This window comes from Solanum stenotomum, chromosome 1 (genome assembly GCF_019186545.1).
Source record: "Solanum stenotomum isolate F172 chromosome 1, ASM1918654v1, whole genome shotgun sequence".
NCBI classification, from domain to species: Eukaryota; Viridiplantae; Streptophyta; class Magnoliopsida; order Solanales; family Solanaceae; genus Solanum; species Solanum stenotomum.
In genome coordinates, this window is record NC_064282.1 from 43653669 (window position 1) to 43668039 (window position 14371).

At 38.4% G+C, this 14371-nt stretch overlaps 1 protein-coding gene across 1 annotated transcript; it reads left to right on the forward strand.

Annotated features, from left to right (window-relative positions):
- Nucleotides 1-242: 242 nt before the first annotated feature.
- On the forward strand, nucleotides 243-1819 carry LOC125853210 (uncharacterized). Its single transcript, XM_049532886.1, has 4 exons — nucleotides 243-606; nucleotides 712-837; nucleotides 1308-1466; nucleotides 1581-1819. Exons 1-4 carry the CDS (start codon nucleotides 243-245, stop codon nucleotides 1817-1819), a joined length of 888 nt encoding a protein of 295 aa, XP_049388843.1.
- The last annotated feature ends 12552 nt before the right edge of the window (nucleotides 1820-14371 follow it).

Consider the following 14371-nt stretch of genomic DNA (forward strand, 5'->3'; position numbering starts at 1 on the left):
GGTGTAGAGTTGAGGGTTATAAGATACATGATTGTCCTAAGCTTAGAGTAGAGGGTAGAGGTGATAGGCCACAATATACTAGCTCTACAAAAGTATCCTCACCATGAGTGCCTTCTTCATCACGTGGCCCTCAACCACCAACAGGGAGAGGTACAGGCAAGGGTACAAGATCTGGTTTTGGAGCTAACCCAAATCGGATGTATGCACTAGTAGGTCGTCAAGATTTAGAGGCATCCCCATATATGGTTACAAGTACCTTATCTATTTTCTCTTATGATGTGTATACATTGATAGACCCAGAGGATACCCTATCATATGTTACTCCATTTGTTGCTAAGAAATTTGGTGTAGAGCCAGAGTTATTACATGAGCCATTTGAAGTATCGACTTCAGTAGGAGAATCTATTATAGCTAGAAGGGTCTATTACGGGTGCCTAGTAACAATCTATGGCCGTGACACATTGGCAAATTTGATAGAGCTAGAAATGGTTGATTTTGATGTCATTATAGGAATGGATTGGTTGTCATTTTGTTATTCAACAGTTGATTACCGAGCCAAAGTTGCTCGATTCCATTTCTTGGGCGAGACAGTCCTAGAGTGTAAAGGTAATGCTATGATTCCTAGAGGAAGGTTTATTTCCTATCTTAAGGAACAAAAGTTTATAGACAAAGGGTGTTTATATCACTTTGTCCATGTAAGAGACCTTTAAGCTGAGAAACAGATGGCAACTCTTCACTCTGTTCCCGTTGTGAATGAATATCCAGATGTGTTTCCTGAAGAACTTCCTAGACTACCTCCAATTAGAGAGATTGATTTTGGTATTGACGTAGATCCTGGTACCCAACCTATATCCATTTCTCCTTAGAGAATGGCGCCACCATAATTGTAAGAGCTAAAGGAGCAGCTGAATGAATTGCTTGAGAAATGTTTCATCGCCCTAGCATATCGCCTTGGGGTGCCCCAGTACTATTTATACGTAAGAATGATGGCACGATGCAGATGTGTATAGATTACAGACAACTTAATAAATTGACGATAAAGAACAAATACCCCTTTCCAAGGATAGATGATCTATTTGATCAATTGCAAGGAGCTAAGTGACTTTCAAAGATTGACTTGAGATCTGGATATCATAAGCTGAAGATTCGAGAAGTAGATATTCCCAAAACAACCTTTCGAACGAGATATGGACACTTTGAGTTCCTTGTTATGTCATTTTGACTAACAAATTCTCTAGCATACTTTATGGATATGATAAATAGGGGTTTCAAACCCTTTCTTGATATGTATGTGATTGTATTTATAGGTGACATCTTGATATATTCATGTGATGCCAGAGAACATGAAAATCACCTGAGAGCTGTCCTACAAACACTCAGTGAGGACCAACTATATGCCAAGTTCTCTAAATGTGAATTCTGGATTAAATCTATGGCTTTTCTTGGCCATGTGGTCTCTAGTGAAGGTATTAGAGTAGACTCGCAAGAGATTGAAGCTATAAATAGTTGGCCTTGACCTACTACTCCGATGGAGGTGCGTAGTTTCTTGGGACTTGCTAGCTATTACCGCAGGTTTGTAGAGGGCTTCCCCTCTATTTGTGCACCATTGCCCAATTTGACGCAGAAGGCAGTGAAGTTCCAGTGGTCTGATGCGTGTGAGAAAAGCTTCCAAGAGCTGAAAGATAGATTGACTAAGGCACCAGTATTGGCCTTACCAGAGGGTACAAAGGGGTATGTAGTTTATTGTGATGCTTCAGGCATTGGCCTAGGGTGTATCTTGATGCAGCAAGGGAGGGTGATAGCCTACGCTTCTCAATAATTGAAGAAACACGAACAAAACTACCCCACTCATGATTTAGAGCTTGCTGCAGTGGTATTCACGCTTAAGATTTGGCGACACTATTTGTATGGGGTACATGTTGATATATTTACAGTTCATAATAGTCTTAAATATCTTTTCAAGCAAAAAGATTTGAATATCATGCGGAGAAGGTGGCTAGAGTTGTTGAAGGACTAGGATGTGAACATTCTCTACCACCCAAGTAAAGCTAACGAGGTAACAAATGCTCTTAGTCGACTATCTATGGGCAGTCTAGTACATTTACCATGTGTACAATAGGAAGTAGTATGAGATGTTCACAAATTAACCAGCCCAGGAGCCTAACTTCTAGAAGCCGAAGATGGAGGCGTAGTTGTGCAGAATACTGTCGAATCATCATTAGTGGCATTGGTGAAAGAAAAATAGTATGACGGCCCAATATTTCTATAGTATCGAGAAGGGATTTGTGGGCACCGAATTACTACATTCAATTTAGTAGAAGTGGCATCTTGAGATGCCAAGGCATATTGTGTGTTCCAAATATAGATGGGTTAAGGCAAAAAATCATGGATGAAGCACATTGTTTTCGATACTCAATTCATCCAGGGTCCACAAAGATGTATCATGACCTTAAGGAGGTCTACTAGTGCAATGACATGTAAAGTGGTATTGCGGAATATGTAGCACAATGCTCCAATTGCCAACAAGTTAAAGCAAAACATTAGAGGCCTGGTGGGCTAGCTCACACTATGGACATTCCAATATGGAAAGAAGAGGCTATTAATATGGATTTCATTATAGGTTTGCCTTTCTCTTTCAAGAGACATCAGTCCATTTAGGTGATCATTTATCGGTTGATGAAATCAACCCACTTCTTGCCAGTTAAATCTAGCAGCACAGCTGAAGAATATGCCAAGCTATATGCAAGGGAAATTGTTCGCTTGCATGGGACTCCACTATCTATTATTTCAGATAGGGGTTCCCACTTTACAACACATTTCTGGAGATCATTCCAGAAGAGTTTGGGGACACATGTGCACCTAAGCACTGCATTTCACCCAAAAAGAGACAGCCAAGCTGAACGCACTATTCAAACACTCGAATATATGTTGAGAGCATGTGTTTTAGAATTTAAACGTAATTGGGATGATCATATGCCCTTGATAGAATTTGCCTACAATAATAATTATCATTCAAGCATTAGCATGGCTCCATTTGAAGCCCTCTATGGGCGTCGGTGCAGATCGCCTATTGGTTGGTTTGGAGTAGGTGAAACTAAAATATTAAGACCAGACCTTATTCACCAAGCCGTTGATAAAAGAGTGACTGAAAATGGCTCAGAGCTGACAAAAATCATATGTAGACGTATGCCGTAGAGACATAGAGTTCCAAGTTGATGACTGGGTATTCTTAAAGGTATCCCCTATGAAAGGCATTATAAGATTTGGGAAGAAAGGTAAGTTGAGCCCCAGGTATATTGGGCCATATAAAGTTTTACATAGAGTTGTCCAAGTAGCCTATGATGTGGATTTGTCTAGAGGGTTAGCTGTAGTACACCCGGTCTTTCATGTGTCGATGTTACGCAAATGCTTGAGAGATCCTACATAGGTTATTCCTATAGAAGGTATGGAACTCTCAGAACACTTATCTTATGAGGAAGTCCCTGTGGCAATATTGGACCGACAGGTGAGGAGGTTAAGGACAAAAGACGTAGCATCAGTCAAGGTACTTTGGAGAAGTCAAAATATAGAAGAAACCACATGGGAAACAGAGGCTGACATGAGGGCCAAGTATCCCCACTTATTTCAATAGCCACACAAATATTCTTAAAGTCATAACTCCATTCGTATAAGGCCAAGCAGAGCCTAGTGAATATTCTTTGCATATTATTACATGGTGATGCTCTGTGAAGCATTGTGTGTGTATTTTGGTTTACTGTCAGGTTTTGGATAGGCTTGTTTACAAAGAAAACTCTGCCATTTTAAAAAAAAAAAAAATAAGAGAGTTTGAATTATGTTAAGGAGCTGCCTTCATTCGAGGACGAATGATCCAAAGGGGGGGGAGATAATGTAATATCCCATAACTTAAAATACATTTGCGACTCTTGAACAACAATGCATAGATGTGATATTGGGGTAAGTATATCATTGAAAATGATTAAGCATACCATGTAACCCTTATATTTAGTCTTTTTAAGGGTTAAACAAAAGTTTTAGGCCAAAGATATCATTAAAAAAAAGATTCAAGTTTAAAGGTTCATTGTGGAGGAATATTACAAATGATCTCGTTTCACATCTGACTTTGAACGAGCATATCTCCTAATATATAAGGAGTTAGAGGGCCTACAACATACCCAATTAAAGGTATTTGAGTCTACTTTCCAGAAAAACAAACCGCTTGTTAAAACGATATCGGAGTAGAAGGTCGGCCAAACTTGTTGTTTTTATATTAGAAGTTTGGTATATACTTTCTCATATACACAAGAATGTGTAAGGACTGCTTTCAAGTTATTTCTTCAAATTTTTCTCATCTTCAATCCACCAAAGCTTCAGGTAAGTTGGTTTCTTCAAGAATCAAGTGTCTTCCTCTCGATAGACCTAGAGATATATTTAGCTAAATGTTTTCTTCAAAGAAAAAATATTGTTCTTGGAGAATAGAAAAGGGCAGGGGCTGTTTTTCTTGGATATATAGGTATGTCTCCTCTTCTATCTTCATAAATAGTATTCCAAGGATGCTTTAAGTATAATATGCGGGTAGGACTCACAGACGGTGATAGGAAGCCATAAGTCCATGTTTTACCCATCGTAGTTGATATTTTTGTGAGGAGGGAGTTTGTAGAAGGTTGTGTTGGCTATTATTTTGATCAAATGAGGGGTCAATGGTATTGTATTGGGGAAGTAAGCTGGTTACATTAAAACGGTAGGCTAGGTATATAGAACGTGACTCTTATTGTTCTTGAAAGTTTGTCGCTCACCAAGTGTTTGATGAAATGCCTAAATCGCTAAGAATATGTTGTATCTGGTTATATGAGCTCCTATGAGCTTAAACTATGAGCTTATAAAGGAATTTGACATCGTTAACAAGGAACCCGTGGGATGGTGATCGGAGTCCATGAGTTTTACTTTTGTGTTAAGTGTGGATGATTAAGGGGGCAGGTTCTTTATGGTTAAAGGATTGAGGAGTAATACTGAACATGTAAATAAGTTATAAGCCTACTTGGAAAGTAGAGAAAGAGAAGGGTGTGGTGATACACCATTCATCTATGGTAATTGTTGAGATTGTCGCTCGCAAACTATTATTGTATTTTTGGCATTGTTGTGACTCTTGATTAGTTTCTTATACTATCCTTTTATGATTGTATGTTATAGATAAAGTTGTCAGCAAAGGAGTTTGACGATGTTAGATAGTAAGTCCTGAAGTAAGGTATGTAAAGCTAAAACCTCTTTTGCCCTTAAGGCACGACCTAAACTCGCTTGTTCTTCCAATAAATGTCACTAGAGATTCTATGATACTTGAAAGAAAGTTATCCTATTTTATGAACTCTCTCATGTTGAGTCTTAAACCTATAGAGATAGAGAACTCTTCAAGGAAGCAATATGTTTCACACAACTATAATTGTCCATAATTGAAACTCGTAGAAGTTAGCGGTGTACATGTTGCATAAATTTGAAGAAAGCAGCCAGCCACACATTGTTCATAAGTGTATAGGTCACAAGATATATGATTTTGAAGCTAAAGAAAGTAATTGCGAATTGTATCACGAGCTATGTGATTAATGAATTGATTGTTATAAATAATTGCAAGCAGTTGAGATTATAGACTACTCTACAGCGCGAGATGGGTATTTTTAGGGCTACTACGTGTGACGCTACTTTGTGCACAGAATTCAGATATAGTCATCTAGAATTTCCCATCGTGGATTCACCTGACTGATACATGCCTGTGGGCAGACCATACAGTAGCCTTGGGGGGGTGGGTACTTTGATAGACCTCGTTACTAGACTATGAGATTTCACGTGTGGTCGTGAAAGTGGGCTACAGATGTTGTACAGGGTTCACTAATCGTCGTCAGTAGGCCATCATGTGATTCCCTTACAATTAGTTTTACAAAGAGCAAATAAGCGATATGATGAAGTAAAGATATCGCTTAGGCTAATTATAGGGATTCTATATATAAATGAATAAGCCATGAAATGTTAGATGAGGACCCTCGAGGTTGGTCATAATTCCAGTTACGGATTATGTCTCCTGCATACTGATGCTCAGATTTGCCTATCTTGATATTTGATGCATTTTAGCATTTTTACATATCTACTTGTTATTCAATCTGCTTTACATATCATTATATGTTTTATATGTACTGACGTCCCTATTATTTTGGCTCTTCATTTGTATCACTATAGGCTCAGGTACTCAGAACAACAATCATTTTCAGTAGAATAGAGACTTCCAGTTTAGCAGTTGGTAATCTCCACCTCTAGCTGGAGCTATCAGATATTTAGAGCCTATATTTTGCTACGTATGTACATATATCAAAAGGTGTATGTCGAGGCCCTGTCTCGACTAGTTATCAAATTTTCAGAGGTATACTCTTTAGAGGCTTCTTAGATTTAGTTTTGTTTCTATTATAAAGTAGCCCAACGGGCCCTTTTTTATTTATATTTTAGTACGAGTCTTCATATAGGTTCCACTTGTTATGAATCTACTGCTTTGGCATCAGATTAGTAAGATAATTAGTAGGTTCTTGTGTATAACCTAGATGTCCACCCCTTTCTAGATAGGGGTGTGACACTTCAGGTACATCTGCTCCCACTTCTTTTTCCCATACTCCTGGTACTCCTACCTCTTCCCAACCCGCCAGGATTACTCGGGCTATGATACTGAAGATGGGGCACTTGGCCCATTTGGCTGATGTGAGGGCTACCCGATTAGAGGTTGCAGTCTCATGGATAATCGAGAGTGCCATCCTTGCTTCACTTACCCCCTACAGACTTCTATTGATGATTAGACGGCGAGAGTTGCAACTTGTGAGCGTTGACAGGGGGAGTCTTCTGAGGTTATGACTTTGAAAGATGAGGTTGCAGATCAGAGGAATCACGTGGACAACTTGAAGTCCACTAACTTTACTTTACCATTCAGCAGATGATGTGGAGACCCCGACCAGTTCTGAGATACCTCTGGCCACCACTGGAGATGTGTCGATAGATTATGTGGAAGTTGATGAGTTAGAGGAAGAGACCGACAAGGAGAAGATTGAGGTGAGAGAAGAGATAATCTATGGAGACCTGCCTGACCTTGAGGAGACAATTGTATAGTCGGTGATTCAGACATTGCTGAAAGAGACGTCTATGGCAAGCTCTAGTGGTTCGAGTGCTGCTGCTGTGACACCGGACATTGATGTCCCGATAGATGGAGCGACTGCGTAGACAAGATTTCTCTTCACCTCCCTCTCGATTTTCTTTTATTGAATTTGAGTACTTTATTGCTTTTGAGGACAAATTGCTTTTTGTTTGTGGTGGAGTGAGATATTTCCATACCTACCTTTTGTGTTGATGACATTTTGTGTATACATTGGGGCTTGTGCTGTAAATTATGTTTTGGCACTATTTTGTGGATATTTGAGCTTGTGGCTCCATATTTTGAATGTAAATGATTTTTGGTCCCTTCTAAAAAAAGTTTGCCACCTCTTGTGCTTTTAATTGTGGTTGTTCTTGTGCAAATTTGGTTGTCGGTTGTGATCAATACCGATGACTTGAATAGTGCTCTGAATCGAACAAAAATGAATGTGTGGTTACGATGATGCCAAATGAAGTTGCATAGACAATATGTGAACTTTTTGCATGTCATTGTGACTAGCCGGTTATCAAATTGAGTCTCTTGTGATGAACATTGCACACTAGCGAAAGTGTGGAGTCTTGTTTAATATTGGTGCCAATACCTTGTGTGATGAGTTTACCGTGAACCATGTGAGATGACACCTAGAATTTGACCCGTTGGTCCGGTTAGTTAAGTGATGTAAGCTCTTGAAATGATCTAAGGCAACAATTTTAAAGAGTGAAACAATTTGACATTATACCTCTTTTGTGGCCTACCTTCTAAGTGTGTGAACTTTGCTTGAACACCTTTTGAGTCTTAGCCTTTCCTTGGAACAAACTTGATGAAATTGTGACCTTTATTTATCCCTTCACCCATAATCCTCGTGGAATGTGGGTTGTTTGAATAGCCAACTTAGGTCAAAAGCCTAAGTTGGGGGTGTGGTGAAAAGAGAAGGTAAATAAAGAAGTCCCCTTTGACCCATGGTTTTGAGAGAGATTGAACCCCTCCATACAAAAAAAAGAAAGAAAAGAATAATGAAAAAGAAAAAGAATGAAAAGGTTTTGAAATAAACTTGAGAAAGTGCAAGATAAATGGGGTGTCCGATATTCCATGAGAAGCGAATAATGGCATGACTTTTGAGAATGAATGAAAATGTTGAAGGAAAAGGAAAGAAAGTGTTGTTCATACCACACTTCATGAGGATAGTTGCCACTGAGCCTAAATGACCATACCTTTACACTCGACCGTGTTACAAACCTTGGAAAGACCTTTTAATCTTGAGTGAGCTGAAACAAGTGATGATTGGAAAATAAGGGCAAACCTATGGGTGAAGTCATGCATATGTTCATATTTGTGAGTGTGAGAGTTGTTTGTGATTTCGAAACTATAAATTGTTGAACCATTGTGTGTGAATATGGAAATATTCTTTGGGTGAGGGCAGTTGAGTACATTTGTTGAGCATGAACTTGCATTTGAAGCAAGTATTGTGAGCTTGAGACTCTTTGATAACAGTGAGTCACAACTTGAATCTTTGAGTGAACAATTAATCCGTGCATGAGTAAGTTGAGTCTTGTCGTGTGCATTCATGATTAAGTCTTGTGTAGCATTGTTTGAGACATCCTTTTTAACTGCTGAACTTGAGTTTTACTTAAGGACAACCAAAAGTTTGAGTTTGGGGTGTTGATGAGTCCAAGATTTGGACTCATTTTTTATAATGATTTAGTGTCCTCAAATGCTTATTTTGTGCCAATAACTGATGAAAAACCCTTGATTTCTAGTTTTATGGATCGAGGAACAAATCATGGACACAAATGTCCAAAAAGAAACGAAGTTAGCAGAAGGAAGAAAAGAGAGCCTGGTGATCACCAAGTCCATTTGGCGAGTCGCCGAGATGCCATTTGACCGCCTAAAGTTCTAGTGTGCCAAGCCTTGAAGGAGAAAATCAAGTTGGCGAGAGAAAAGAGTAGTCGGTGGATCGTCGAGTGGTTCTGCAATGCATTGTTGGATCACTCTATGTTACAGAACTTGAGGAAGCTGAAGGCCAAGGCAGAAAGGCGAGGACATTGACAAAAGGGCGGATCGGCGAGCCCGACTTATTGCACCGAATGGTCTTTCGCAACATATTTTTGGCAACTATAATTACATTTTTGAACATTTAGTTTATTATCTTTTTGACATCATATTGTTCATGAGAGTAATTTTTCAATTTGAACTCCAAGTATTGTGACAAGTTTACGTTAGCTTTGAAGAATTGAAGTTTTTCACTTTTGACAAATTGGGAGTGGGTCTTTGAGATTCTTCAATTTGGACCTTTGTAAAGGCGAAATTAATTTTAACCAACTGATGGAAACACAACTTGGTAATGATTTCTATCTTTTTATGATGTCTAGCTAAAACCTAAATTCTTGGGGGGTGATTATGTGATTATGGGATGATTTAATTTAAGGGTAATGCTAATTGTTAGTCTAAATGTTGCTTAAAAAAGTGATTTCAATCAGCAATTGTAATTGTAGTTGCAAATGCAGTTCTACCTTCGTGTTTTTGGCTTGCTCGATAGAAAGGTTTTAAAACCAAGATTATTGGTTGATGGTCTGTGGGTATTGGGTTGTCATGGGTTTAGCTTGAGATAGTGAATCCTAATCCCTTTTCCACACATTAAGCTCGAGAGAGTGAATGGACTAAGGCGTAGGTTGTTCTTATTTTGCATGCTTGTCGATGTTTGAGAGAAATTGACTTAATTCGGGGTAAACTGTTCGAGAGAAAGTTTATATCCTCTATAATCTAGCCTATTCACTTATTTACAGTTATTTCCTCACAGTTGCAATTACCCATTTGTCTACATTAGCCTATATCGAATAACTTCCCATGAACCCATCTAATTATTGCTATTCCGTATTATTTGTTGTTGTTATAGTTGATAATTAAAACCAAAACCACTTGTTATTTGACATTTGTGTCACCCCATGATTTGAATTAAGTTTTTATTAGTAAATGTCTATTCCTTTGGCTGATTTGAACATATTGATACTTTTCTATTGAATCTTAAAGATGTACCACTCCTTGTGGAATTCGACCCCAACTCATTTAGTTGGGTTATATACTGACTAACGATCGTTGATGCTTAGAATTGGATGAAGTGTCTTTGATATCGTTATTCAATCACAAATGCAGTTCGAGAAAGAGGTTTTAAAACCAAGATTATTGGTTGATGGTCTGTGGGTATTGGGTTGTCATTGGTTCAACTCGAGAAAGTGAATCATAAACCCTTTTCCACACATTCAGCTCGAGAGAGAGTGAATGGACTAAGGCGTAGGTTGTTCTTATTTTGCATGCCTGTTGATGTTTGAGAGAAATTGACTTGATTCGGGGTAAATTATTCAAGAGAAAGTTTACCTCCGCTATAGTCTAGCCTATTCACTGGTTTACAACTATATCCTAACAGTTGTAATTACCCATTTGTCTACATTAGCCTATAATCGAATTATATCCCAAGAACCGGTCTCATTATTGTTATTCCTTATTATTAGTTGCTGGTGTAGTTGATAATTAAAACCAAAACCCCCTTTTAATTGACATTTGTGTCACCCCCTGATTTGGATTATGTTTTTATTTGTAAATGTCTATTCCTGTGGCAGATTTGAACATATTAGTACTTTTCCATTAAATCTTGAAAACGTACCACTCCCTATAGGATTCGACCCAAACTCTTTTAGTTGGGTTATATACTAAGTAACTATCGTTGGCTCTTAGAATTGGATGAAGTATCTTTGATAGTGTTATCCAATAAAAAAACATGAGAGATTCGTGGATGACAGGGATCCATGAATGAATAAACCTTCATACCTTGATTACAAAGCTTACCAAGCTTGAAACAATGGAGAGTTGACTTGACCTAGCTTGTCCCTCATCTTTTTCTTCTTTTTCTTCTTCTTCCTAGAGAGAGAATATTTGAGAGAGAATTGGGTTTCTTTTGTGAGTTTAGAAACAACTACTTAGAATGACTTAATTTAAGGGTCTAAAGCCTTATATAGCTGGTCTAGATTAGGGTAAACCGACATCACTTAATCCTAATTAAAACCTGAAAGTCCCAAAGTACTTCTAAACTTAACCACCAAAACTACCTCACTTCCCCATCCACGAGACCTCGACCACGGGGGATAGGTCGACCTACGGCCCATCCGGGTTGGGCGTTGTTTGTGGTTCAGAAACACAGGATTTCTGTCTTAAACCATGAGACCTATCCACGAGGCATGTAACTATCAACGGAGCATTGGTCTAGCTGTAGTTACTACCTTAGGTAGAATTTTAAGGGGTGGTCATCCATGAACCAACCCACGGGGCGTGGGTCTAACCACGGGGCTTGGGTGACACCTGAAACATTAAAAATTGCTAAGCCTCCCTCATTTGCATACATGTTGTTACACTTCTAGCGACTGTAGAACTCGTGTAGTCAAGTTTAAGTTAATGAATGAGCCTGTCCTAATGTAACGACCCGAAAAATGATAGAGTGAAACTAGAGCCTCACATGTGAGTTTGGAGTCGAGAACTTAATGAAATGATTATATTTGAATTTGACCCAAAAAGTTCTTAAAAATGTGCTTCGAAAGTTACCGGAAACTTGTTTAGCTGTATATAAAAAGATCCGTTTCGTTTTTCGAAAATCCGACTTCATATTCTTGTTTAGGGGGTCAAATTGAGTGGGAAATAGGTCTAACCCAAATTTTAGAGCAACCGTATCAAAATCCGAAATTTTCAAGTGATGCCTTTTTCGAGGGTCTACTTTGGAGGGTCATATCTCCTAGCACACAAATTATTTGGGTGGCCAATAATATATCCATGGAAAGCCCTTTGAGTTAGCTACCTAACGCACTTCATTTCATCTCATTCGGAGTTCGGACGAAGAAGTTATGCCCATTTTCGTAAAATTTGTTCGGCAGGAAAAGGCAATTTCCAGTAGGCGTGGTTACTATTCACCCGCCTCATTTTTTTTCTAAGTGTTGGACCATTCTTCCAAAGGACATATATTATTTCCTAGATACCATTAGTTCAATTCCCATCCCTAAAACATTTCCCTCTCTACAATCCTCCATTAAGAAGAAGAAGAAGTGGGAGCTAGGGCTTTGGATTCAAGGCTTTCTTCATCAAATTTCGTGGGAGATCATAGCAAAGGTATGGTGGTCTTGATCCTTGTCTAAATTTCCATTCAAGGAGCCAAATCCAAAGTTATTTCAAGTATGAAAAATCTAGGTTTTCACTCAATCTCATGGGTTCTTCCACCAAATGGTTTTAAAAGGTTTCTAATGGCACTTTATGGTTATATTGTTGTTGTATTGACGATTTAAGATGAAAATACTCCATGAACCCATGATTTCTCTTTATTCCTAGTTTATGCCTTTATGAAGTGGGTTGCTAGATAATGAATGTATATGAATCAAACTTGTTTAAAGGTCTTTAGATTGTTGAAGTATGTCATTACCCATGCTTATTTTATGGTGTATTGTTGGTGTATGGGTATGTGAGGCTTAGGGCCTTAAAGGCATAGTATGAGAAATTGGAGTGTTATCATGACATTATATGAATGAGAATTCAATGAAGATAATGTGATCATGTTATGAACGTAAAGGTGTTGCTATTGAAAGATTATTTCTCAATTTGACACTCATGAATGTTGATGATAGAATATGAAGGATTCTTCAATATAAAGTATACCTTGAATTGGTAGGGCTTATGCATCATTTTCTTGTATAAATGATTATATTGTTGATTGTTGAATCCTCGGATCGGTAGGCTAGTGGCACCCTTCCACACGAGCTTATAATGAACCTTGGAATCGGTAGGCCTATGGCACCTTTCCATGAAGGTTAATGATGAGACTTGAACCGGTAGGCCCATGGCACCCTTTCAAGAGGAGTTAATGAGCTTTCCTAAATGAACCTTGAAACGGTAGGCTTAAAGCACCCTTTCACGTGTTAATAAATGTAATTTGGAGTTGGTAGGCCAATGGCACCTCTCATATGTGATAATGTCAATGTAACGAACTATTCTATGGGAATGTTGGCTAAGCACCGAGTGGATTTGGTTAGATGGAAACTCCCCCAATAGTTAGGCATGAGTTTCAATGATCGTCTACCTTATCCCATAAACTATGTGCCCGCATAGGTAGCTAGTGGATCCATTAAGCTATATACCGGTCTTCCTTAGGCAAGTAGACCACCTCTTTACGGTGTGGGGACTTATGACACCGGATTCCATGACAAGCTCTCATGGTCTATGTCGGTTAAACGCTTACTTCCCATCATGCGAGATTTCATTATGGTTTCTTGATAGGTTCTACAAAGTGTAGGTAGTAGTATGGGATGCTACCTATACATTGCACGAGTAGGCTTGGAGAGGGTCATAGTGAGTTTCTCTAAATCCTAATGTATGTGATACAATTGTGGCCTAAATGAGGTTATTAAAGAATGTTGGCTCTCAAATGCTTAATATGAGATGCATGCTATACTTGGGTTATATTACGAGTTATTTTCCCTTGTCATGTCTTAATTAATGATATACCTCTTATGTATGAATATGGTGCAAAGGTGAAAGAAAGGAATGATAAGTTACCTTAAGTGACCTTAATGTGGTGCCTTAGTATGGATGGTGGTATGGGACGCCATCCATACATTGCACGAGGTATAGCATAAGGGTTTCTTGAGGTGAAGGTCCAAGGTAAAGGTTTTCATGTTGAAATTGTTTAAAGGTAATATTATGACTTACTTGATGTTTATGCTTGTATTGTATGTCTTTTATGCAACTATTCATGGTACTTCAAAAAGTGGCATAATGCATGGTTTCTAACCAAAATGTCCCTTTTAAAGCATGTTTTGCATGGTCATCATACTTAGTACATTTTGTGTACTAACCCATATTCTTCATATTTTTACTATAAGTGTAGGTTCCGGCAAGTGATCCCTCCTAGCTAGTTTGAAGTGTTGGATTGCTTTCCTCCAAGACTTGGTATGTCCTCATGGATTCGAGGATAAGACTTTTAAGTTCTTTTGTTCATGTAATAGACTTAATAGACTTCTTTTGATTGTAAAGGGCCGTGTCCCTACTTATGTTTTGTGACTGTGTCTAAGATGGCCATGTGAGACTTAGACTTCCGCTGTGTGTTTTTAAAGTTGTTTTAATGAAGTTTAAATGTGTGGATGTAAATAAGTTTTTTTTTATTCCGCACTATTTTCATTATTGAAT